The 26992-nt window shown below is 44.4% G+C and overlaps 4 protein-coding genes and 1 long non-coding RNA gene across 5 annotated transcripts; 4 read left to right on the top strand and 1 right to left on the bottom strand.

The window, feature by feature from the left end:
• The first annotated feature begins 863 nt into the window (after positions 1-863).
• On the top strand, positions 864-4754 carry LOC4336668 (protein LAZ1). Its single transcript, XM_015778046.3, has 9 exons — positions 864-1019; positions 1513-1791; positions 1892-1948; positions 2030-2138; positions 2784-2968; positions 3058-3146; positions 3345-3606; positions 3729-3977; positions 4098-4754. The coding sequence occupies exons 2-9, from the start codon at positions 1639-1641 to the stop codon at positions 4404-4406; spliced, it is 1413 nt and encodes a 470-aa protein (XP_015633532.1). The 5' UTR covers positions 864-1019; positions 1513-1638; the 3' UTR covers positions 4407-4754.
• Positions 4755-11568: 6814 nt separating this feature from the next.
• LOC4336667 (O-fucosyltransferase 6) lies at positions 11569-15692 on the top strand. The gene is made up of 11 exons (XM_066309564.1): positions 11569-12004; positions 12157-12216; positions 12307-12397; positions 12524-12600; positions 13274-13362; positions 13434-13617; positions 13706-13887; positions 13968-14070; positions 14153-14484; positions 14560-15107; positions 15382-15692. Exons 1-10 carry the CDS (start codon positions 11804-11806, stop codon positions 14951-14953), a joined length of 1713 nt encoding a protein of 570 aa, XP_066165661.1. The 5' UTR covers positions 11569-11803; the 3' UTR covers positions 14954-15107; positions 15382-15692.
• Positions 15693-16992: 1300 nt separating this feature from the next.
• On the top strand, positions 16993-18456 carry LOC107280695 (uncharacterized). The gene is made up of 2 exons (XM_066309834.1): positions 16993-16997; positions 17082-18456. Exons 1-2 carry the CDS (start codon positions 16993-16995, stop codon positions 18352-18354), a joined length of 1278 nt encoding a protein of 425 aa, XP_066165931.1. The 3' UTR covers positions 18355-18456.
• Positions 18457-21416: 2960 nt separating this feature from the next.
• On the top strand, positions 21417-22058 carry LOC112938805 (uncharacterized). Its single transcript, XR_003242129.2, has 2 exons — positions 21417-21702; positions 21809-22058. It is a non-coding gene; the product is annotated as an uncharacterized lncRNA (long non-coding RNA).
• LOC4336666 (protein ROLLING AND ERECT LEAF 2-like) lies at positions 21969-26751 on the bottom strand. The gene is made up of 4 exons (XM_015778831.3): positions 25322-26751; positions 25074-25237; positions 23873-24096; positions 21969-23514 (listed from the first exon to the last, which is right to left on the bottom strand). The coding sequence occupies exons 1-4, from the start codon at positions 26484-26486 to the stop codon at positions 22809-22811; spliced, it is 2259 nt and encodes a 752-aa protein (XP_015634317.1). The 5' UTR covers positions 26487-26751; the 3' UTR covers positions 21969-22808.
• Positions 26752-26992: the final 241 nt, after the last annotated feature.

The raw sequence follows: 26992 nt of genomic DNA, 5'->3' as shown, positions 1-26992 counted from the left end.
GCCGAGAGCCGGAGCGACAGGAGACAGGGACAGGCGCGACGGCGGCGGCTCGCTAGGACCAAGCGCCGTAGTTGCCGAGAGCTAGAGGACGTCGCCATCGTTGGGGGTTATAGGGGCAGGTGGCTCATTGGGGCTCGACTTGGACGACAATGGCGACGTTGAGCAGGCGGTGCAGTGGTGTTGGCGGGTGAGTGCGGCGGTGGCGGGCAAGACCGCTCTCGGCGCACCGCCTTTGTGCCGTGCTCCTCCTGCTTGCGCATGCCGAGGCGGCCTCCGACCAGGATTGGCGCCGCGACGCCCCCAAGCCATCGTCGTCCCCAGCGCCGGTGAACCTCGCAGAGCCCCTCCCGTCGCTCACGTCATCTCGCCCGCCGCCGCTTCGCCCCTTCTCCCTCCCGTCCTCTTCACGCTCCCACCGTGCTACCGCCGCAACTGCCCTCCCCTTCTCTCGCATCGTCACCACCGCGTCGCCGTGTTTCCCCGCTGCAGGCGCCGGCTGCCGTCGCGGCACCGCTGCCCTCCTCTCTCCCGCCTTGCCTGCCGGCCTCTGAACTCGCCACTTTGCCTCGCCCAGAAAGAGAGAAGAGGAGAAAGAGGTAGGGTGATGATGTGGATTACCTTGACATGTGAGGCTCACATGGGGCCCACGCTGACTCAGCCGTCACGTAGAACAAAACCGAGATCAAAACTGCCGAGGGACCTATTGTGATCGGTTTTATATAGTTAAGGGACCTCGTATATCAACGTTTTTGTGGTTCGAGGACGTTTTTATAACCTGATGATAAGCTGAGGGACCTTCGGTGTACTTTTTCCTTCCTCCATCCCTTCGAAAATATTAAGGCCCACAGGGCCACGGGGCAGGCGAGGCGAGCAGCCACGACCACGACGACTCCTCCTCTCTCCCTCTTCTCCCTCGCCGACGTCCCGCGGGAAATCACGCGCGGAGGCGCCGCCGTCGGCCGGAAGCCGCCGTAGATTGGCCGCCTTCGCCGCTCGTGGCCTCACGTGTGCTTATTCAGGTCGGGTTCCCTCCACGAGCGAGCTCCCCCCATCTCTTCTGCTCACATCCATGTGTAGGGGCTAGGGCATGTTACATCAGGGGGAGGCGGGAGGTTGTTTCGTGTGTGAAGGCGCCGCCGTGTGCTTCCAGGGTGGGGGGGGGGAGGGGACGAAGCGATCTTAGGTCGAATTTCGTGTGCTTCCATTGGTTAACTTGCAGCCACAGATTCGATGTCGCCCTAGCTTCTTTTCCCCGTACGCTCTCGTTCTGGTTGGGTGGTTGGGTTGGTTGCTTGTTGTCTCAGTTCTAACTTCTTAAACTTTAGTGGATTCCAGGAAGCACCGAGAGAAAATTCTCTGATTTATGGGTAATCTATTGATTGATTTGCGTTGTTGAGGGGCTTTTCATATATACAGGATACGAACTCTTTATTATCTATCTGCAGATAATAGTTTCTCTGCGTGGATCATGTGAATTTGTCAGCTTCTGATTGCTTTTTTGGGGTGAATTAGGTATTGAGTTCAACAGCTGCTATGCATATGGAGATGCCCGCAACTGTGCAGAATTTCATTTTGAATTATGCTGATTTCTGAGGTCTTGTGAGACCATAGGAATTGGAAGAAAATTTTTGCACAACCATGAGGGTCAATCTTAGGCTGCTCATGCCCCTGTTGGCGCAATACACCACGCCAACTTGGGCCACTCTGGTTGCGGGATTCTTCGTGCTGCTCTCTCTTTCCCTCTCTATATACCTTATATTTGAGCACCTCTCAGCGTACAATAATCCAGAGGTATGTACATCCCTTTCCTGCGCCTTCTCATCAATTTTAAAAATAGTTCTGTTGACAAGCATACACTCACTTTTTTTGGGTCCTTGTTTACCTTCTGCAGGAACAAAAGTTTGTTCTCGGTGTTATCTTGATGGTCCCATGTTATGCAATTGAGTCGGTGAGACATCCAAAGCAATCTTCATAGGTGCTTACTTATTCCAATGATATGTGTGATGACATTGTTCTCCTTTTGGACCAGTATGTTTCGTTGATAAATCCAAATACCAGTGTTTACTGTGGCATCTTGCGTGATGGTTATGAAGCATTTGCTATGTACTGCTTCGGAAGGTATATTACTGCATGTTTAGGTAAGTTATATCAACATACATTGAGGATGACCACTAATTTGTTACATTCAGCAGCTACCTTTGACTGTGGTTTCACATTTAGTGTAATGTTCTCTAAGGGTTTATTTAGCGCCAATATTTAGGATGTTGCTTTATATAGTTTAGATATAACGAGCTCATTTTCTCAGAATAAGCATGACGGCACGAGACATGTTTTGAACATTGCAGTCTTATGACATGAATGAATGATGAATGATTTCATTCTTGTGACTACTTTTGTGGCTCTGCCTTTATATAAATCTTAGAACTGGAAAGCATGCTTTTCTCAATAGGATTAGTGTGTAGTAACTCTCCCAGAAAAATAATGTAAGCAATGCGATCTTATATTCTTATAGATCGCACCATATGCTAAGCTTCTTACTGGTTGGTGCCTTAAGATGTTATGATAAATTGATACTTAGGTAGCCTGAACATGATGAAGCTTTTTTCACTGTTAAGCCAAATTTGTGATACCTTCATTTATGTCTTTCAGTGGCATTGGCCATCTGTTGTAGTTTTATTTTACTTGTAAGTTTTCATGCCTAGGCAATGTAGTGTGCTAGTGTTCAGCTCACCTTGTGTGTTTTAGCTGGTATATGTGTATTTACTGTGGTTGGTTAAATGTAGGTGGGGAGGATAAAACAATAGCTTTTTTAAAGAGGGAAGGAGGCTCTGGTTCCAGGCAACCCCTCTTGGATCATGCCTCTGAGAAGGGAATCATACATCATCATTTTCCTGTGAACTTCATATTGAAACCCTGGAGATTGGGGATGCGTTTTTACCTGATTATCAAATTTGGAATCTTCCAATATGTATTTCCACTACTCTATTTTTCCTTTTCTTGCTATTTATTAAATCTGGAAGATTGAGTTTGATTTAGTTAAGTATTTTGCTCATGCAGGTGATTATAAAGACAGTCACGGCTAGCTTATCTCTTTTTCTAGAAGCTTTTGGTGTATATTGTGATGGAGAGTTCAATTTGCGATGTGGGTAAGATAGTTATACCTTTAATTATTTTTTACTCATATGTGGGAAAAGGGCAGTATTCGTACTCTGGGTCTTATATATGCATCAGAGTTGACATTACATCCAGAAGTTAGATTGTCTGTCATCTTCATGATTGAATTGTCTTGATTTGCTTGCACATTGTCTCACTTGTGTTTAACTCCACATTTTGTTGTGATGCAGATACCCTTATTTTGCTGCAGTCCTGAACTTTAGTCAATATTGGGCCCTGTACTGTTTAGTAGAATGGTATACGGCTACCAAGGATGAATTGGCACATATAAAGCCTCTGGCTAAGTTTCTTTCTTTCAAATCAATAGTATTCTTGACATGGTGGCAAGGGGTGGTAATTGCAATAATGTATTCTTTGGGCCTACTTAGAAGTCCTTTAGCCCAGAGCTTGGAGTTGAAATCGAGCATTCAAGATTTCATTATCTGCATAGAGGTACTTGTCTTTCCAAGAACCATACGAGTTATCAATGTTTTGTCCTAATAAAGAAGCTGCTTTTCCTTGATGTTTTTGTGATATTGTGGATATCTGATAGCATCGTTCTCCCGCCAACACAGATGGGCATTGCTTCCATTGTTCACCTCTATGTGTTCCCTGCGAAGCCCTATGAGCTGCAAGCCAACCAGTCACCAGGAAACGTCTCAGTACTCGGGGATTATGTATCCTCGGACCCTGTAGATCCTTTTGAAATAAAGGAAAGTAACAGACCCGCCAAATTGAAGCTTCCGCAGTTGGAACCAGATGAGAGAAGCACAACAAACATAAAAGAAAGTGTTCGAGACTTCGTGGTTGGCAGTGGGGAATATGTGAGTTCTACAAACAAATCTTGCCTTTTATGAATACATATGTTTGATTTTTCACATGGTTACATGAACTTATTAGCATGTGCTGTTGTGGGCCATCGTCCTCTTTTTACTATTCTATAGGTGATCAAGGATTTTAAATTCACTGTTAACCAAGCTGTACGGCCAGTCGAGAAGCGGTTTGACAAATTGATGAAAAAGAACAAGAAAAGCCAGGATGACAACTGGGTGAGTGCAGTGTCACCAGATAGACCGGTTCGTGGAATTGATGATCCTCTGTTAGGTGGTAGCACAAGTGATAGTGGGTTCACGAAGGGCAAAAAACATCGGAGAGCTGTAAGCACGGTTGCTGCTGCGGACAGTTGGGGAGGTGGTGATTTGGCATCTGATGGCTATGAGATAAGGGGTCGACGCTGGGCCGTAAAGAACTAATAATGTTAGACATTCTGGATTGGTGCACTTGAATCCACACTAGGTGACCTTCTGCATTACTCGCCAATTCTGGTGGTTTGCAGGATTTGCTGGTAACCTTCTGCATTACTCGCCAATTTTGTTGCTCATAAACTGGAGTAGTTCATGTTGTGCTGTATAGAACTCCTGGTACGATAGTCTCTGTGCATAGGTTATTGTTTTTATCTTCTTTTTTGTTGATAGGTACACTTTTCTTCTTTTTTTCACAGTATTGATAGGTACACTCAGTTGATTTTTTTAATTAAAAAAAAATGAGACCAATCATTGTGATGAATAGCAGAATGATAGTAAAGGAAATGTTGATAGTTATGCTTTGCTTTCCTGGTAGGTACTGTGCATTGTGTTCTGTATAGCCAGATGACATCATTTTCCTGAAATTCAGGTACCATCTACACTTAATAAAAGGCTGGTCAAATGGTCCATTAGTGGGCCTGTTTGAGTGTTTTAAATGGGCTGTACTAGCCCAAGTAAATCTCTAGGAGTAGTTTCTTTTCTGTGCCGCGTGCACCGACAGAGTGGAGCTACAAATGAAACACATGCGGTCCATCAGCGAATAATTAATCATAAGTACTCCACTCGCATTGACATTGCCCTCAAATTGGGATAAACAAACTCAAATTCAAGATTCAACTCGACCACTCCTACCCAAACTCCAAAGTAGTATACTAACTCCATCCCAAAATAAGTGCAGCCATAGATTTCAGCGCTCAATTTTGACCATTCGTCTTATTTAATTTTTTTAAAAAAAAAATTAAAGACATAAGTCACGAGTAAAGTAATATCCATGTTTTATCATCTTATAACAACAAAAATGCTAATTATAAAAAAAATTTAAATAAAACGGACGATCAAAGTTGGACGCGAAAACTCATAGCTACACTTATGTAGGACGGAGGTAGTACTAGTGTATCCTTCTCGGTTCTTGGCAACCTAGCCTACCAATAGCGGCACTGATCTGCAGCTCCGATTCCCAGTGTGCACAAGGGTGCATCCATCCCGGAGTAGAGGAAGGAAAACTCCAAGCACAAGCAAAGGCGCCAGCTGAGCCATGCCAGAATCTGCTTCCTACCAAATCCAATCGGCAGCTGGCCACATTCCTCTCCCTGTCAGTTGGGCCCACTCCCGGCTCGGCCTAATTTAGAGCAAGGATAATAATATAGCTCACTCCTTACTATTAGGGCACCCACAATGGTTATTTATAGGCTCTCTAGAAGAGATCCATGTCAGCATATTTTCCTACTTGGAAGATATTAAATGAAGAGAGAGGGCAAAGCTATCTACTAACTTAGAGATAGTCTATAGAGAAAAACGAGGCAAGGCATGAGAGAGCTATAGATACCCATGTAGACATACTATTGAGGTGGTTTACTATTAATCTAGTCTATTGCTGAAATGTACATGTTTTATAGAAAGCACATTACTTTACCATTGCGGGTGCTCTTAGTCCATCCTAAAATCAACACATATAATAGATTAGCTATAAGTTGGCTATAATTTTCTTCTCCTCCCTCTATCTCTCACTTATATATTTAATGTGTTTGTCTTGGAGCTTGTGTTAAGCTAAATCTTGTATGAGAGCCAATATCATTCTCTTTTATTTACCTCTCTTCTCTACGTAAATTTATAGTAGGCTTATAGCTCACTATATACTTGCTCTTATGCCTCCTGCCCACCATTGGTGGGGGTGGGGGCCCACCTGTCTGTCAGCTACATCATTCCCCGCGATCCACTGCCAAGCTGGACTCTGTCCCCCTTCAGTTTACTGGTTCAGGGCGTTGCATAGGAGTAGTAGTTCTACGCCTAGATGATGAAATGCTACAGATGATGAAATGTTTACGGAGTACAGTAGAACAGTATGTTGGAGATCTGAGAAGCTCATCAAAAAGCTCGTATTGCTTCCATGTACGGAGTAGTACTGATGTAGTACTACGAAATGCCAAGTACAGCAGCTGTTACTCCTATGTTGTGCTGGAGATTTGAGCAAAGCTGAAAAAGATTACTCCGTATGCGATGCTTCCATATACTGTATAGCAATGCTCAAATTCTCTTGGTTAATCATACTTATCCCATACTTCCGTCTCTGTTAGCTTCAAAACTGATAACGTAACAAAGATGTGGTTTCGATACCTTTCCTGATTTTTTGTTATCTTATACTTTCTTCGTTTCACAATGTTAGTCATTCTAGTATTTTTCACATTTATATTTATATTAATAAATCTAGACATATATATCTATTTATATTCATTAGCATCATTATAAATGTGGGAAATGCTAAAATGACTTATATTGTGAAACGGAGGAAGTATGATTATTAAGCTAACCTTATCAGAATTCAGAAACCAGTGTCACCATCTAACAGTTGATTTCCAAAATCCCAATCAACTTTGACACTTCGTCCCTCTCCTCGCGCATCCAACACACAACAACAACACAATCATCAGACATCGCCCTCCTGTTGGTTCCACTCCAAGCAAAGCTGCTGCTGCTGCGACTGCGAGAGCGAGGCCGTTATGCTTCAGACCTGCAGCCTGCAGTGTGGTCGAGGCGGCTGTGGGTAGCCAAGCCAACAAATGACTCCGGCCCCAGGCAAAGCCACTGTATCATGTGCTCCCCCCATGTGCTCCCAACATGCTCGTCAGCTCTGCCTCGCGAATCATTTGGGCTTTCGCTTTTGGTTTGGTTTGGTTCGATCACTTCGCTGCAGTGATTACTGATGAGGTGTAGTACTAAGAGCAAGTTTAATAGTGCAGTACGTTGCCGGCTCTAATTTCATACACATCATCTGCAGGTAATATAAGAGCCAATCAGTACAAAAAGCGTTGGCCCATCTGCTATAAAACAAATTTACTTTATTATATGTAGGGCCCGCCATTTCAGCCTTTTACTCTCAGCAAGCCTGTGTTACCCACGTGCATGTAGGTTTAGAGCTTGTGCCAAGCCGGCGATAAAACTAGCGGCCGTTTTACACACTCTCTCTCTCTACTTTTCCATCTTCCACGTATGATATAGCCAGCGTATGGGTACCTATTGTACCTGCTCTAATGAAGCTGCTTACGATGAGACGACACCTGTGCAATGTCCTGTCAGTCTGTAGAAGTTACTCGATCGTTTGTGATGTTGGGTTTAACATTATTAAGCCGTATAGTAAATTAAATCCAGCTCAGCTGCCTCTCCATGATTGATCGGCGAGTGGGTGCTACTAGCTCGGATGATGATGATGCATAATTGCATATGCTCCACTCCTGTTCTTGTGATCTTATCGAGCACGTATCCTATCCCTTTCCGTAGATTAGGCATGTTTAGTACTACTACGTACTACGTACTGATGATAATAATACAGCGGTTGGTAGGTTGCTTGCTTTCAGTCGGAGTCAGCCATGGGCCTCGCCGGCTCGTCGCCTCTCGTTGCATGGAAATTGGTCAGTTGGAGTTGGTAGCAAGCTTTGTGGATGGACCGCCCTTGCTGTTGGACGAAAGCTCTGCCAATGGGGAAAGGGAAATGATCTCCGAGTCTATTTATGTCAGATCATGCTGGAGACAGACAAAATAACAGAGGAGATTAAAAGGAAGCACATGTCCTAAAGCTAGCTAGCTAGCTAATCAAAGATTTTCCCTGTTTAGTTGAACATTTGCATGCTGCTTTGATGGTCTCCCTCTGTTTAGTTACTACAGTAGCAGTACTGCCAGTACTACTAACTACCCCCTTGTGATGACTGATGAGTGCTGCACTTTACAATACTGTAGTAGATCTGCTGTTTTCACTTCTCACTTTCTCAGTCTCAGCAGCTTCACGCCTTCACCTACCAAGAGTGCTCACGCAGTCACGTGCACGGCAATTTGGAAATCTGTATACGTTGGCAATTTGGTATTCGTGGCTTCAGCCAGATAGATATACTCAAAACTAAAAACCGATGTACAATTAAAAACGGCTGATAGCTAACGAGACAGAACGTGCTGGTTCAGCAGCATGTGTAGTACTCTAACTGCCTCCGCTTTATCCGATTCGCACGTAACCAGCGGATGCCTCGCACGGTGGCACGGGCGCACGGCCTGCTCTGTCTCTTCGCCTCTTGGCCGTGAGCTTGTGACTGCTGGTTGCTGAGCAAAAAAGAGATTCGGATTCCATTTTGCTGTGCTTCATCAACCGTTGCACACTCTGTCCCTCTCTGCTTTGCCGTGCAGAACTGAAGACTGCGGCATAGTAGTAGCGGGGCCCCTTTTACATGTATGAAGATTAAGGTCGGATACGTAAAACGGAAAAATCATTAGCACATTATTAATTAAGTTTTAATTATTACAAACTTAAAAATAAATTTATTTAATAATTTATAGCTGCTTTTATATAGAAAATTTTCATACAAAATATATCGTTTAGTGGTTTGACAAACGTACTAATAAAAATTAAGATAGAATCTACTCTACATCTTAATAAAAAAAAAGGAACCATATTGCCACGTATAATGCTCGTGTTTTAGGAAGATGGGAATATGTTGCTTGTACTTGTAGTACTGTACTCCCTACGGTCGAAAATAAGTGATGTTAGAGTACAGTACGATGGGCACCCCCTGAATTCAGGCAATGGTACGTTGCTGCTGGTAGTGAGCACGCTTGACAGTATCATGTACTATGCATTAGTAGCAGCAATTACGTTTCGGTGATTAGTGATGTTGCCAGATCATCATGTACAGTACTTACTGGCCTTTTCAGTTACAGGTGTACACTTGCACAAGGATTCAGGGAGAGAGAGACAGAGACCATCAGACCACCGACCTCTGCACTCCCCAAATATCCCTTCGTCCTCTCGTGTGACCAAAGAAATCAAGAAAAGTTCAGTATCCACGCCGGCGCCGGTGCCATGGAAAGGACCAAATGGATGGTTCTAATTAGGCATCAAGTGCAGCACATTAATTAATTCTCCATATCATCCCTGTTTTGATTAATTAGCAACCAAATGGGCTTTTATCACGGGAGGAAAAGGGTCCCGAATCACACCAGACAGCCATTGAATGGAGTTTTGGCCAACTCAAAAGGGTGGCCGTAAACAAGTGCATGCTAGCTAGAGAATAATTTTGTGTACACATGGCCACAGGTAATCACGTACACATGGGCACAGCCGAATTGTCAATTATAATCATATAGATGTAGTTTGTTGGCGTTTCCCTTTCTCATCACACACAAACAAATAATTAATAATTTATGGCAATCATATATACATATATATTCAGCCGAGGTTATTTTTGTTTTCTACTGATCATGCATCCAGCTGCTTGATATTCCAATTCATTTTTATGAGACTTTTTGGTAGAACCTTGGGGGAAAAAATGATACTCCTACTTGATCAGCTAAACTGAGCTTCTCTTTTAAGTAATGGATGTTTTGTTTAGCCGTTGATACTGCAGATCATGGGAACACCCTAGCCTCTAAGCCATGTTAATTACTAATTAGAGCATCCCCTTTTGAAAAATAATATTCTAGTGTTTTCTTTTCAATGTCTGAGACCGTGACCAAATCAGTGCGCCAGATTTCTTGGTTGCTTCATCTAGAAGAGGTAAATTAAAGAGTGAGAAAGATCAAGTCAATATATACAATGACATGGAGGACAAGGATTTGATGATTTTGATCCTACATAAAAAGAGAATTTTGCCCAAGCCAATTATTGCTCAAACACAGTGGGAGAAAAAAAAAGAAGAGCTGAAAAATTTTCATGACTTGATGGGGGTAGGACCAGCTTGGTTGAAATTAGAGATTGATTGAGACTTCTCTTCTAATCAACCCAGCCACACGTCAATTTTTTGCCCCTTTGTGTCCAGTTTGTTAGGGTCTACTTAGCCCCACTATATGCTTGGCCACACACTAGTGAGTAGTAACAAACTTTTATATGCATGCCGCCATCGATATCACATGCAGATCTTCTAAACTAACCTCTACTCTAGCCAGGTTTATTCTCATCACTGGTAAAGGCAGGGGACTAGACTGCTGAAATGCTAACTGTACATTGACTATACTAAACCCCATACGAATTTTGAGACTAGGGGTTGGCCAGTCTAGAGCATGTATTGAACAAATTTCTACTAATATTTATTAGTTGTTGGGATTAGTATTAACTCGTGAGCATTGCATTTCCAGAGTGAATTTCATAAATTTTCTGTGCAAGAATGGTATTAATGTGAAACTCGTGTATTGCAACGTTTGCTCCTTTTCTTCTGCTATAGAGCATATCTATCCATTACAAAATTCAAAACACCTTTTCTTTGTGTTGTAATCTTTTCCCTTCAATTTTGAAATATGATTCTTTCTGTTATGTTGAGATGTGCGGAAAAAAAAAATCTTTGCTCATGTGCCAAACCTGATCAGAGCGACCAACCCCTTTTTCCCGCGCCCTTTTTTGCGTGACACATGGTTGGAAAGGCGAGTCAGGGACGAATCATCCATCCAAATCGGATGCAGGTTTGCTTGCTCGGATTATCTAAGCAGTCGTACAGCCATTGAACCAGCCATCACATGGACTGTTCGTGCAACACGAATTCTACTGTTATTACGAGTGAAATAAAAGAAAACGCAACTTGCACGTTTTGCACGTCGTGTGCTGCAGTCTGCGATGATTAAATCGATCGGTTTACTCCTAGCGAATTAAACACTGATGAATAGCATATTGCACCATTAATGAGCACATAATTTAATTAATTAATTGTGCTGGTAGTGGACTTTTTTTTACAGCGGTTAAATAAATAAATCCATGTAATCTCACCATTATGCGGCGGAAGAGCAGGAGAGTTTTTTGCGGAATGCCCCCGTCAAGTTAGCGGATATTGCTTGATCGCCTCATCCTACCAGTGGACACCGGCATGTTCCTCGGTGTAGTAGCTAAGAGACACACGCAGAAGAAGCCAGATCGGTTCATGCAAGCATCACACAAAAAAACAAACCGAATAATCACTATAGTTAACTCTGGCTTAGATCCAAAACGAACAGACAAACGAAATAACAAATGGCTAATCGGTGAAGATTCGCTCTGATCTCCCCTATTTTTTTTTTAACTGGGACACAAGGAAACTTTTGCACTTTGGCCCTTAGGTTTTCGTTATTTGTGTATAAGTTCCTCTCGTGTTGGTTTGGTTTCTCTACCTGCTTTCCAATTTGTTGCCACCCAACTGAGCTCGCCTCGCCACCGCCTCCGTCCGCTTCGCTTCTCTTCTCTGCCGCGAATCCGCGCGCATCGGAACGCGCGCGCGCTCGATCAAAAACGGCGGGAAGAGCACGAGGCGCAGCCAGCCAAGAAGGAGGAGGAGGAGGAGCTGCGCGCCGCGCCGGCGAGCGCGTGCGTGCGTGCGTAGGAGGAGGAGGAGGAGGAGGGGCGCATGGGGACGAGGCGGCGGCGTCACCAGCACCACGGCAGGTGGGTGGTGCCCGCGGTGGCGCCGGCCGCGGCGGCGTTCACGGCGGCGGGACTGCTGCTCGTCGTCGTCGCTTTCCACTGCTTCCTGTCGCCGCCGCTCGGCGGCGGCGGCGGCGGGGGTGGCGGCCACCGTGTTGTGCGGCGACCGAACCCGCCGTTCCTGGTAACATCTCCCGCATAAAGCGTAGATTTCGGATGGCGGAAGTCGTTGATTCATGCAATGGGTTTCGCCTCCGGTTTCATCTGGTTCCATTTCGTATTATTAATGTTTGATTTATTTCTTGTCCTTTCCCCCCCTCCTATTTCTCGGAGCAGTTGAACAAGCCGAGCGAGCTGCGCCGAAATGTAGTTGGCACCGTCGATTTTGCCGTTCCTGTGAGTGCAGGAATTTCTCGCTTGTTTTCTTCTGTTGCTTGTGGATATTGGTGAATCGCCAATTCGCCTAACTGATTCTGGATTCCGCAGAGCGGCGGGAGCAAGCTGGGCGAAGAGCTCTGGGCGTCGAAACTGGCCAGCAACTTCTTCGGCTGCAGCAACGCGACCAAGGCGTTCGCCGGTATGCGTTACTTGCAAACCTTTTGGTTTTGTTTTCGTGTACGAAAGTTTTTGTTCGGGAGAAGACCAGAATTATACACTGTTCATGTTTGGTGGCAATAAAGCTCGCCTTTTTATGGTCCGGCAGATGCCAAGGCCGTCACGGAGCCGAATCGGTATCTGATGATCGCAACGAGCGGCGGCCTGAACCAGCAGCGAACAGGGGTAAGATCATACTGTACGAAGTTACGAACTGGTAATCGAGAAATGTTCAGTTTTTGATTGGCTGAACAACGCGACAAGTAAAATCATCTTGTTATTTCAGTGGAAACGTAAAACGTCTGAATTTTTATGTTGCTTGGGGAGCATTTTAGTGGCAGAATTGTGACCTTATGTATAGCAGTGTGAGACTCGGGAACTTGTAGTGATGCTGATACTGTTGTAGCTAGCTCCAAATCCGTTTCTTCAGTTGCACGCGTCCAGCAAGTACTAATCAGTAATTCACCCCAACTGCTCTTTGATATGATCGGCTGGCAGTTGGTTACACTCCCAACAACTTGTTGATACGCTGCGTGACTGCATCCGTGTGTCTCTTGTCTTTTCTTAGTATACTCTTAAACTTCTTTTGAATGCCCTGCGTGACTTAAGTTGTTTCATATTTTACTATTTACTGCTCCGAGTTTCCATGGTTAATTAGTGCTAGACTGCATTCGGAGAAATTAATTTGGCTGTGTTCGAGTGCTTATGTTGGTCCTTAGTAAATAGAGAAATGAAGTTGGAAGAAATTCGCCTGTTGGTGCATCATGTTTTTTTTTTCCACAATAATTGCCTTTTTTTGGGTCAAATATTCTTCAACCCATAAATGACTCTCAAAGAATGCTACTTATGTGGTTTTCAGATCATAGATGCTGTTGTTGCAGCCCGTATTCTGAATGCAACACTTGTCATTCCCAACCTGGATCAGAAATCCTTCTGGAAAGATGCAAGGTCACAATCTTTACCCTGTCTTGGTTAATTTAGTGAAGTAACTTCTGCTGATTTTGTGTTCTGTATCACAGTGATTTTGCGGATATTTTTGATGTTGAGTCATTCATATCCTCACTCTCAAACGATGTAAAGATCATACGGCAAGTACCTGACAGGAATGGGAAAACACCATATCCTTACAAAATGCGTATTCCTAGGAAGTGTACTGCAAAATGCTATGAGAACCGAGTATTACCTGCCCTTTTGAAAAAACATGTAAGTACAATTTGTGCTTTCTATATTTGGAATTTTCAGCTAGAAATGCTTAATAATGATTGTTTCTACTGCATTTCTGTCCATGCAGGTTGTCCAGCTTACCAAATTTGACTACCGGGTTTCCAATAGGTTGGAGACTAACCTTCAAAAGCTTAGGTGCAGAGTCAATTATCATGCACTACAGTTCACAGATCCAATTCTTAAGATGGGCGAAATGCTTGTCCAAAGAATGAGAGCCAAAAGTGGACGCTTCATTGCCCTTCACCTAAGGTTTTGTTTCTTGCCTAAATTTTGTGTTTTTATATAGTATGCATGGCACAAACTCTGTTAATCCACACATGCTGTGACAGATTTGAGCCTGACATGCTCGCCTTCTCTGGTTGCTACTTTGGAGGTGGGGAAATTGAGAGAAGAGAACTCGGTGCAATCCGTAAGAGATGGAAGACACTGCATGTAAGAGAATATCCCCTAGTTATGTTTATTGAAGTGTGACCTCAGTTTTTTTACATTAACACATTTGAAAATTTATATGCAGGCAAGCAACCCTGACAGAGAACGTAGGCACGGTAAGTGCCCTCTCACACCAGAAGAGGTTGGCCTCATGCTCCGAGCATTGGGATTTGGGAAGGATGTGCACATATATGTTGCATCAGGTGAGGTGTATGGTGGAGAGGAGACGCTGGCACCTCTGAAAGCGCTCTTCCCAAACTTCCACTCAAAGGAAACTCTAGCTAGCAAGGAGGAGTTGGCGCCTTTCCTCTCATTTTCATCTCGCATGGCAGCGCTTGATTATATTGTGTGTGATAAGAGTGATGTATTTGTGACAAATAACAACGGCAACATGGCCAGAATGTTGGCTGGTCGAAGGTAATGTTTTTACCCGTTTCTCAGAAATAGTTTGGGTACATCTGGTCATATTCTGAAGAGAAAATTGAATTTCAGGAGGTATTTTGGGCACAAGAGGACCATAAGGCCCAATGCCAAGAAGCTTTACTCACTCTTTCTCAATCGAACCAGCATGAGTTGGGAAACATTTTCGTCCAAAGTTCAGACACTTCAGAAGGGATTTATGGGGGAGCCCAATGAGATAAAACCTGGAAGAGGTGAATTCCATGAGCACCCTATGGACTGTATTTGCGCAAAGACAAAGGGAAGAAGTGGGCATAGTAAGCCTCATCCAAGTAATCGGATTGGGGAAGCAATGGAGAAACGTGCTAATGATGGTGAGTTTGACTGGAGAGATCTGGACTACGGCGAGAATACACCCTTGGGAAGGGATTCTTCAAATGAGACTGATTCAGACATGCATGAATTGGAGGACATGGTCTCAGACTAGACATGTAAAATGGATAGTATCAGAATTAGGTTTTTCAGCTAAACTGGATTGCTGGTGAAGTTTTTAGCAGAGAGAAGCTGCAGCGTAATTTATATTCTCCGTTTTTTTATGGAGACTTGTAGAAATCAGTGTGGGCTTCTTACAGAGAACACAGGTAAATACAAAATTAGTGAATTTGTTACACTTGAATACTTGATGCATTAAGAATTATGCACTATGCATTTATATATTCATGTCTGGTTAAGGTCATAAAGATAGGCTTTTGATCATAGTATTCGGCAATAATGAGTAATGACAAGTACTTGCTATGAACAAATTTGCGGTAAATGAGACAAGTTGAATCAAACTAGGCAGAGTGGCTGACTATCATTTGTGTACTATTAGACTTGTACTTCAGCACTCTAATGTTCTGTGTCTTGCTAATGCAGAAACAGACCTTCGGTATGCGCAAAGAAAATTGTACAGTGCTGTGTTAGTTTCCTGCGAATGCTGAGAGGCAAAGAAGACTTTTTAGTTCCTTTTTTACTCTTTCAAATATTTTACCTGTGTACCATAAATAGATGCTATAGTATTATTTTGGTTTTTTTTTGTCCTTTGGTATGCGTTTTCTTATTACCCTTGTTTTTTCTTTCTTTCAACAAGTGGATGTAACTTTTAGGTTTTTTGCTCCCGTGAAATTTGTACATAGCATGACACCTAAATGAAAGGGAAAAAAAGAAAAGGAGGAACTTTACATATATTTTCCAGTTTTGGTATAGTAGTTTTTTTTTACTGAAAAGACCACCTACCTTCACCAATTTCTTCTCCCCCCCCCACCCCCCAGGCATTCAGCGGCGTATTTGTGTTTATATTCATTGTGCGGAGTGCGGAGAGACCAAGACTTCTTATTGCTGGTTGTCTTAGAGCATCTCCAGCAGGGACCTCAAATCCAGCCCCTATTCGATTTTTGAGAGTTAAGATAAAAAAACTAGATCCAGCAAGGACCCTACTACAGCCCCCAAAGTGAGGAGGCCCTCAAATCCTCCCCCCAAGGCCCCAGTCCTGGGGACTCCGGAGCACGCCCCATCGTCATTTTTTTGGCGCGGATATAATTTTGCTTCGCGCATTTTCTTGTTATTCCCGCACGGCTGCGACGACGGATCTTCTTCGGCGAGCACCGACGAATTCCCAGCACCTCCGTCAAGACTGCCCCAGAAAGGTAAGACTTTTCCATACCTTTCTTGCCCGCCGTTCTCAAGGCCTTCGGCGGCAGTCCATGCGCATGCCCGGCCGCCGATCTCCCGCCATCTGCCTGGCCACACGCCGGCCATCGCGTGCCCTCCGAGGCTGCCCGCACACACGTCGCCCACCTACACGCCGTCTGCCCCCACGCTGGCCTCCTGCCCCCATTGATTTTTCTGGAGAAACTCTAAGTAGGTCATGTGGTGCGGGGGTTCAGTGGTAGAGTACTAATCAATTTTCTGAATAACTCTATTCTTGACACTTGTGGACATGTGGTGGTAGATGGTTCTGGTGGAGACTGACTTGTTTTTAATATTTTTTTGGAGAATTGTAGTGGACTTTGTCGGCAAGAAAAATCTAAATTCTCAGCTAGTAATGGTTGTGTTTAGTTCACACTAAAATTAGAAGTTTAGTTGAAATTGAAACGATGTGATGAAAAAGTTGGAAGTTTATGTGTGTAAGAAAGTTTTGATGTGATAGAAAAGTTGGAAGTTTGAAGAAAAACTGGATCTAAACACGGTGAATATATCACTGTATTTATACTTAGTAGCACTGTACAATTGTTGCAATGGATCGATTAGAACCATATATATATATATATATATATATATATATATATATATATATATATATATATATATATATATATATATATATATATATATATATATATATATATATATATATATATATATATATATATATATATATATATATATATATATATATATATATATATATATATATATACAGGAGTAAGTGGTACTGTACTAGTACGATTCCACTGCTTTTCATAGATTGAATGTTGCATACTGTATATGGGGTATACTCTGTACCGTGTATGTGTAGTTGGATGTGTGCATATGCTCTAAATTTTCTTATTAATTTTATGATCTTGTGATGGCAGTGTTTTTTACATGCACTTCTACGACGACGATGACGACGACGATGATCTCATTACCGATTGGTGGGATCAGGAGGAGTTGTCTGACGATGATGACTACTACATTGCAGCTGCTCTTCTTACAGACATAGAGCATAAGAGGACCAAAAGAAAGCGTCGTGGTTCAGTCCCAGGTCGTGAGATAATTCATAGGGACAGGTTTGCTGGCAATTTACGCATAGTGGCTGATTATTTTGCAGATCCTCCTGTATATAGTGCAAAATTATTTAGGAGGAGGTTCAGAATGTCAAGGGAGCTCTTCTTGCGCATCGTGGCTAGTGTGGAGGCTCATGATGACTACTTCAGGCAGAGACCAAATGCAGTGGGTCTTCTCGGTGCCACTGCATTGCAGAAGGTGTATGGTGCAATTTGCATGCTTGCATATGATATTCCAGCCGATAGTCTTGATGAAGTCGTGAGGATTTCAGAGAGCACCATGATAGAAGCTTTCAAGCACTTTGTCAAGGCTATGGTGGATGTGTTTGCTGATCAATACTTGAGGGCACCAACTGCTGAGGACACTACAAGGTTGATGGCTATAAACACTCCAAGGGGGTTCCCAGGGATGCTAGGTTGTATTGACTGTATGCATTGGAGGTGGAAGAATTGCCCAACAGGCTGGAAAGGACAATACTCAGGGCATGTGGATGGGCCAACCATGATTCTTGAAGCTGTTGCATCTAAAGATTTGTGGATTTGGCATTCCTTCTTTGGACTACCAGGTTCTCTTAATGATATCAATGTACTACAGAGATCACCACTCTTTCAAAGGCTTACATCAGGGACAGCTCCAGAGTTGGAGTTTATGGTGAATGGAAATAAATACACCATGGGTTACTATCTTGCTGATGGCATATACCCTTCTTGGGCCACTTTTGTGAAGACCATTTCTAATCCACAAGGTAACAAGAGAATACATTATGCAAAAGTTCAAGAAGGAGTGAGAAAGGATGTTGAAAGAGCATTTGGTGTTCTACAAGCCCGCTTTGCAATGGTGAGGGGTCCTGCTAGATTTTGGGATACAGAGACCCTATGGTACATAATGACAGCTTGTGTAATCATGCACAACATGATCATTGACAATGAGCGAGATGAAGATGTAGATTTTGACTATGATCAGGAGGACAGTGAGGTGTTGAGGAAGGAGGAATACCAACGACGTAATAAACCTGTGTTAGAGAAATTTCTAAAGATACATAAAGAAATTGAAGACCGACGGGTACATGAGCAACTTTGAGATGATCTTGTGGAACATTTGTGGGCGCTTCATGGTGCTCGGTAGTTTGTTTCATTGCATTTTCTATCATGTGTGGGTTATGTTCAATATTTGCTTCTAGGATATATCATTTTCATGTTTGAAAATTTTGAATTCAATTTTGAATCGTGGTGTTTGAAATTGCAAATTTGAATATGGTTGAATTCCATGCGCTAGAATTATTTATGTTTAAATTACTATGTGTTAAACTAGATATAAATATAAATTCTATACTAAAATAAAAGAGAAAAAAAATAGGGGCTAAGATATGGAGGCTACTGCTAGACATAAAGACATATTTAGGGTCCTAAAACATTGAGGGCAGCCCCCATTTAACTTTTAGGGACTCGAAAGTAGGTGCTACTGCTGGAGATGCTCTTATTGGTTTCTTGAACTGCTATTTTTGACTTGAAACTTGAGTGGATGTTTACGTCCTAATACTTGAATTATAGATAGAGGATGTATCACATACCGATTTATTTTATGGGATAGAGGAAATAGCTACTACCTTCGAATCAAAATAAGTGTAGCCGTGGGTATTCATGACCAACATTTGATCATCCGTCTATTTAAAAAGTTTATGAAAAAAATTTAAAAAATAATCACACAGTATGTTTTATCATTTAATAACAATAAATAATAATTAATCATAAAAAGTTCCAAATAAAATAAATGGTCAAATGTTAAAAATAAACAGTGCAAAACTAAGGGAGTAGCATCCGTCTGGAAGAAACAGAAGGGGATGGACTGACGTACATCTCCACCTCTGGCCCAGACCTGGGTGACTGGGGTCCTGGGACGGCCTGCTGGCTGCTGTTCTTGTGACCTCTTCCGATCGCCGCCAAACTCTGCTACAATAGTACCACCTCACGTTTGTTCTCTTTCCCCCACCCTACCACCAACCCCCCGGTGCCGTGCCGATGCCACGCCATCTCCGCCATGGCGGCCATCCTGCTTCTGCTTACTGTCCTCGCGCCCGGCCCTGGCGTGGTGCGTGCTCACCGGTAAGCCAGCCGTTCGGCGTACGTGCCGCGCCGTGCTATGCTACCCATCTCTCCAACTGCAATTCCCGCGCGTGCGCACGCTCTCACGTGAAATACGTGATGGTGGATGATGTGCTCACAGCTCACGCCACATCGTGCCAGGCGTTCGAGAACGGACTTACACATTGGGCCTCCGCGTGCGTGGCGCCGATGGGGGAGAAGCCCTTCTTTCCCCATTGGGCACCAGGCTCGATGGGCCCGGGGGGCCTAATGGGCAATCGATCGCCAGGGCGATCGCGGGCGATTGGTCCCGTCCCCCACTCCCTTCTCCCCTTCCTCCTCCCCTTCTTTTCTTATTACATTACACTACAACAAAATTTTAAAAAAACAAAAGTTAGAAAAATTATGTATAAAAAATTTGAATTTAAATTCAAATTTGAATCGGGTATGTAAACTTTTGACTTATAAACTTTGGGTCTATAAACTTTAGTTGTATAAACTTTAGATGTATAGGAATACTATATATAGAAAATATTTGAATTCAAATTTAAATTTGAATCGGGTATATAAACTTTAGGTCTATAAACTTTAGATGTATAGAAATACTATATATGAAAAATATTTTAATTCAAATTTAAATTTGAATCGGATATAATTCAAATTCAAATTTGAATCGGATATATAAACTTTAGGTCTATAAACTTTAGGTGTATAAACTTTAGATGTATAGAAATACTATATATAAAAAATATTTGAATTCAAATTCAAATTTAAATCAGATATATAAACTTTTGGTCTCTAAACTTTAGATGTGTAAACTTGAGGTGTATAAACTTTAGGTGTATAAATTTACTAAAATAGAAAAATAATGCGGTGCCAAAAAAAAAACTAGGTGAAGGGAAACAACTGAACATAGAGTCGAGAACTGTAACTTCTTGTCGTCGAGTAGTCATTGCTTGAGTGAAGATAAATATTGAAGATTGAAACACCACTTGTTGTAATAAAATAACACGGCATCATATTTGGTGACGTATGCCGAGGTGTCGAAACTCTTGTAGTCGTCATGGTTGGTGAAGTAGCAAAGCTTGCGAAGTAGAGGCAATAGAGTTTGCCGATGCCGAAGATTATAAAAATGAAGTTGCTCCACCATGGTGACAAAGTTGCATAGCCGTGATGAAGTGAACACGAGTCGGCGGCAACAGAAGCAAACCGGTAGTGAAGACGCGCAATTGTGAAGATAAAAGCACCAGTCGGCGGCGGCATAACCAGTCGGCGATGGAAGACGATGATGTCCATCAGTAGTGGTAGCTGTATAAACCAGACGTAGAGGCGAGGGCACTAGTCAGCAGCAGACGAGGGCGCGGGCGGCGGCGCTGCGTGCTGATTTTTTTTTTTCGCAATTCCGTGCGGTTTCCTTTTTTTCTCGTTTTTACTGTTTCTTCTTTCCGCTTTTTTTTAGCGCATGTTCCTTTTTTTCCGTTTTTATCGGTTTATCTTTTCTGTTTTTATTCCGTACATTCTGTTTTCGTTTTTTTTTCTGTTTTTTTAATACGTACGTATACTAACTTTGTATATGTACAAATACAAACTTTGTATACGCGTATATAAAGTTTGCATACGCATATGCAAACTTTGTATACGCGTATACAAAGCTTGTATACATATGTATTACCAATTTTTTATACACGTATACAAAGTTTGTATACATATATAAAGTTTGTATACACGTATTTTTTAGGTTTTTTATATGTACACACAAACTTTATATACATGTGTATATTTTTTTACATTAAAATTATATATATATATATATATATATAATTATACGCAAGTATATATAGTATATACATACGTATATGCATTGCCGTAGAGAAGAGAGACTACGAGAGGAGAAGTGACTGCGCGCGCCGCGGGGGGCGCGACTGCTCGCTAATCAGCGCCCCGGGGGCTACCCGATCGGTCTGGGCGCTCGCCCAGTAGCATTTCCGGATGGGCCCAGCGCTTCCACCGAGCTTTCTTTCTCAGTTGGGCTTTACATCTGACGCGGTGCGTATGCCTCTCGGGCTCGGCTCTCGCTCGTCGCGCCGGGCCCGCCCATGATATCCCCTCTCTGTCTGCCCGGCCGCACCGACGCCTTGATGTGCCGCCGGCACCGGTTGGCCGGTTAGTTGCTCGCCTCCACCGTCCGTCCGGCCGGCGGCCGCCTACCTACGTGCTACGTGCGGTACAGCGGATTGTGCGTCCTGTGGATGGATTCGGTGATCGGCTGATCAGCGCACGGTCAAGTTGACGCCTGATTTGAGGAATCAAGGCGGATCCATCATCCATGGATGCACGCAGCATTCAAGTAAGCTAGCTGTACTGATTCTCCGTATGAATTAATGGATCTTCTGCAAAGACGTAGATTTGTTCGCGTATAGAGTTATTCGTTGCTTTTCTGTTGGATCATGTAGGCAGGTGCATCTACGATTGGGATCGGTACAGATTCAATAGAAACAGAACTCCAAACTGGGACCAAATCATTATGCTGTATGTACGACGTACTTTGTTGTTTCAACGTGGCTGCAAGCGCGTCACACAAAACCTTTTAAAGTGTACGTGCACCGTTGAGCAAGCTACTAATGCCTAGTGGCAATACTATTTCATAAACTTCATTGCGAATACAGCATAATATATAGTTATGTACAACCCGTGCATCAATTACTTCCTCCGTCCCAAAATGTAAGCATTTTTAAGGTTGGCACGGGTATTAAGAAAGTAGGTGAGAATGATTGAAAAAGGTGTGTGATTAGTTGAAAAGAGAAAATAGGTGAAAAAGAATGCTTGTGATTGGTTGAGAGGAGAAGGTAGGTAGAAAAATAACTTCATTTTGGGACAAAGTACTGTGCTAGAAATAGCTACATTTTAGGACGGAGGTAGTAATAGTTTTCCTATTGCACGTTCAGCTGACTACTTTCAGTCATTGTACATGCCCCCCATCACCAAAATGAAACAGTACCTTAATCCTTTAGGTAGAAGCAGAGCCCATAATGTAGAACCGCATTTCATACTACTGTATTCTGGTGGTGTTCAAGTAACCATGGCATCCAGGTTCTTCACCCAGCCAGTGGGTAAACTCTGTGCTTGAACACAGGACAGAACAACCCTCATCTCTTCTGCCCCCAAATTCTGGCAAGAAATTTATAACGGCACAGCACAAAAATCCTCATCTCAAATTCTCAATTCCTTCATCTGAGCCTCCATGTTCGTACAAAGCCCATCCAAGTTTTATTTCATCTGCATGGTCACCGTGCTCACCATCTCGTCTGTATCATGTGTTTTGATCCATATTCTCTGGTTTCCGACTAATGAGTTGGCTTCAAAATTTTAACAAACCGGGTTGCTGCTGGAAGTTCTCTTCTTGCTTCCGGCCTACCACATTTTCATGCTGTCTTCTCAACAACCTCACCTTCTTCAGCTGTCAGATTGCCTCAGTATCTCTTGGAAGGCTTGCAGGGAGTTGGCAGCAAAATTCTCCAGAGCTTGAAGAACTAACCTCAAATTTATATGTACGCTGCTTGCTTCAACACAATGGGCTTCGTATGTTTGCATTGTTGGACGCTGATGCAAACTCTGCCGCCTCAGTACTAGGGCCAGCTTCTTGTTTAATTCATCAGCTTCCCTTTTAACCTCTAGCGTCTTCTTTTCCAACATCTTCATCCATCTTTCCCTTTCTCGGATTGCTAGGATTCGTTCTTCACCCTCTTCTTGATTTTGCTGCTCCCACAAGTGCTGTACACTAGACACAAGAGCTTTCATGGCGTTAACCACATCCTTCTCAGAAATCTGATCCATAGCTTGAGACCATCTGTTGCAGATAATAAAAACCAATGGAGCGCCTATTCTTCCAGGTGAATAAGGGGGTTCCCCATAAGTTGTCTCCCCAGTCTCGTAGTTAAGACAGAGTGCTAGCCATCCATTCAATGCCCTTACAAAGTTCCTATGAGCGTTCACCCAAGACGAAAAATTGATGATCCATTTAATCAACTCTAGTTCAAGCTCCATTGCCAGATCAGGTCCATTTTCACGTGACACGACAGAAACCAAGTTTTTGGCTTCCGAGATCACTTGAAACTGTGTGTGGTAAGAGTGTAGCTTATACTGCCACATTTTGATAAACCTGGAAAGTGTTATCAAGTGTTATCACTTTGTTAGAAAGGGCTGGAACTAAATGAGACATAGATGAAAGTTATTGAGGGAAGTCAGCTAAGAGGCAGCCAGGTACTTCAACCTTTTAATACCACCTATTCACAATTCAATGTGCAATATGAAAGAATCTAACTCATTCAACAATTATAGATATTAATTCATGACCTTCCCCCAGTTCATTGAATTTATTCAGTTCGCAATGCATAACATCAAAGTAACACTTGAAATTTTACTGAAACTATCAGATTTGAACATTCAGATTAACAACAAAAAAGATAACCTAACAAAAATGTAGGAGCAACTATCCTTGAGTTAAAAGGGGGACATACCCTTGGATCAAGGCATTAACTTGTGGCCCTAATTCCTCGTCCCTCACTTTGTTTATCTTTGTTGAAACCTTGGCAATAACACGGACAGCTATTTTAATCTTTGTTGACAATTTCCTCAGCAAATTTCTTGTTGCATCGATCTTATGAGCCTCAGCACCCCTTTGGTCCAATAATTTGAGTCGTTTAGAGTTCTTGGCAAGAAGTAAACGCATTTTCTCCTCGGCCTGCGAGAGAAATATAATAGAGCAGTAAGAATACTATGCAAAGAGGATATTGGGTTGAACACATCCATGGACATGGCCAACGCTGGTTCACATGAAGCAGCTCTACAACAACTATAAACCTAGCATCCCAGGGAACAAAACTATCCAGTTACACTGAATTTTGGTCTGAAAAGCTTAGACATAGCGCTTAAATGGACCTGCCGCCATCCAGGACCAAACTTCTTCTGCACCAGTCTACAGCAGGTCATAATTGCATAAAACTGTGACACAAAACAGAAAAGAAAAAAGTATGCCAAATCCCCATCACTGAAACAAAACCGACAGGTACCTCAGAACCATATTCATGTGTTTTTCTGGGTTCCACAAGCTACCTATGAGACGGTGTTGGAGCTCAACAGAGTAATTATATTTTTAGCTATTAGTCACAGGAGTGCTTAAGATCTGGCCGTTAGCCTGCAAAGTCAATTCCCATAATACCAGGTACAATCTAGTGGACCCTTTCATGCCAAGATCAATTAATAAGAAAATGCTAACAAAGCTCCTCCACCAGCAAAACAAATCAAGTAACACTATGACTAGCAACAGATGGATATCACATTTTTTTCAGCATTTGCAACCTTTTAGATACCTGAAAGTTAGGTAATGTATTGCGTGACATCTCAAGAAATTGGGGGTCAAAATTCTTTAGTAGGATGCCAATGCTATATTCAGATACTGTTACTTTTGTTCAAGCAGAAGGGCATTTGGACTATACATAAAACACTATCAAAGTTCCAGAGCTAGCGTAGAACTAACTTTAAGATACAAACCAGAGGACCTAGTGACACTACTGTGAGCAACAGAGTCGTAACTTGTTCTGCATTACCTCTATATGTTTGACACCAAAACAGAATGCATATGTACGAGCATTATGGTTTCACCTAATTTCGGTGCACATTATCATCAATCACCAAATCATGTCCCAAAGATGAGCATACCTTGACCTCACCATACAGCTTCCTCTCCCAGAAATAGAGCTTCTCCAGTGTCAAGGATAGGCTCTTCGAGTCCACCATTACCCCTCCTCCTCTAATGTCCACCAAGTCCACGCCTTTGCACCCCAAGTTAGGCACAGGGATTGACGACATCAGCCGTGATGAAGCTAACCCCAAAGAATTAACAATGCAAGTCACATAATGCAGCACATAATGCAGCACAGAAAAGAATAGAAAAGGTGGTAGCTTACCATGGCTGTGTTCTTGGTAGCTCGGCTTCCCGACCTCCAGCAATGGCGCGAGCTCCCTTGTTGCTTCTGCTGCCCGAACAAGCTGGGCCTTGATCTCCCCGGCAACATCCACATTGCCGCCGTTGCCGGCGACCCTCTGCGCTGCCTGTGCTAGCGCGCGCATGGCGACATTCCGGTGTGCCAGTGGCCTCCGGTATATCTCACTGGTGCTAGCTACGACGTCATTGTCAATGACGGCGTTCTCCTGCTCGGCGACGCTGCTCAGGCTACCAATCGAGCTGCGCCGGCTGCGGTGTCCGCCGCTCCCAGCCGAGTACCCGCCGCTGGCCACCTCCTTGAACACGCAGTCGTCCTCGTCCTCCTCCAGCTCCGGGATGCCCTCCTCCTCCCGCACCTCCCGCGAGCTCCTGCTCGGCGTGTACGCCGCGGCAGAGGCCGCTGCGGCTGTGGAGTCGTAGTAATAGTTGTCGTACGGCTCGTAGTTCGCGAACACGTTCAAGAAGGCCCAGGAGCTCTCCCTTGGCGGCGAACGAGGAGGCGCGGGAGCCGCCATCCGCTGCGGCGCGGCTGTGGCCGGCACGCCGCCGTTGGCGTAATACTGCGGGTAACCGCTGGTCGGGTCGAACGAGCCGTAGTACACGCGCTCCGTCGACACCGGCGCGCGCTGCGCGACGCCGACCGACGGCGGCGGAGGGCGGCTGCGCGCGTAGTAGAACTGCAGGGAGCTCGCCGGAGGCGGCGGGTACGCGAACGCGGGCCCCGTCCCGTACCCGTACGCGTAATGCGGGTAGGGGAGCTGCTGCTCGGGGAATGCGCGGAGGGGCGAGTCGGCCGGCGAGGCCGTCTCGGATCCGGACGGCGACCCGAGGTCGTCGAGGTGCGCCGAACGGCCGTGAGGAAGCGACAACGTGGCGGCGGCGGCGGCGGTCCGCGGACGACCGCCCTTGCGTGCCGTAGGCAGCGTGAGCTGCGGCGAGGAGGCCTGGAGCTGGAGGAGGAGGAGGCGGTGCAGCGGCGCGGCCATCGAGTGGAGCGAGTCCGCGAGCGCCCCGTGCGCGTCGGCGAGCGCGTACCGGTGGCGCACGGCGGCGGCCAGCAGCTCGGCGCGGCCGCGGCACAGCGCGACGGCCTCCTGGTCCTCCAGCTTGGACCCCTTGCACCCCATCACTCAACGCCCGCACGTACGAACGTACACCGCTGCCGCAAGCGTACACTCCTCTCCCCTCTCCCCCCTCCGCTCCGCCCTTCCTGCTACTAGTATCCGCCCACCATAATGGCGTTCGGTGGCGTTGGGCGACCAGCGCGAGCGAGAGAGTGATGGCGCAATGATGCGGGCGCGCGCGCGCGCGGCAACACCGAACGAAACGAGAGCGAAACGCTGATGGGAGGGAGCGAGTGGAGTGGGGAGGAGACGAGGGAGGGTTTCGCTCATCAGAGCGGTCAGAATCTTCTCTTTTATCGTTTGCGGGCTTGGCCCGTTGGCCGTGGCAGGCAGCTGTTGCCGGTTTTTGTTGTGTACCGCAGCGTGGGGAGGTGGGGTCGCACGGGGGAAATCCAGTCGCGGGGCAGTAGTAGTAGTACTGGACCAGAAGCGGAGCGGTCCACGGGGGAAGGTGGGCGACCCGGCGGCAGAGCGTCGGGAGGAGGAGGGGACCGCGTCGTGGACGGGAT

This window comes from Oryza sativa, chromosome 4, assembly GCF_034140825.1.
Source record: "Oryza sativa Japonica Group chromosome 4, ASM3414082v1".
NCBI lineage: Eukaryota > Viridiplantae > Streptophyta > Magnoliopsida > Poales > Poaceae > Oryza > Oryza sativa.
This window is presented reverse-complemented; position numbering and strand designations above follow the sequence as displayed.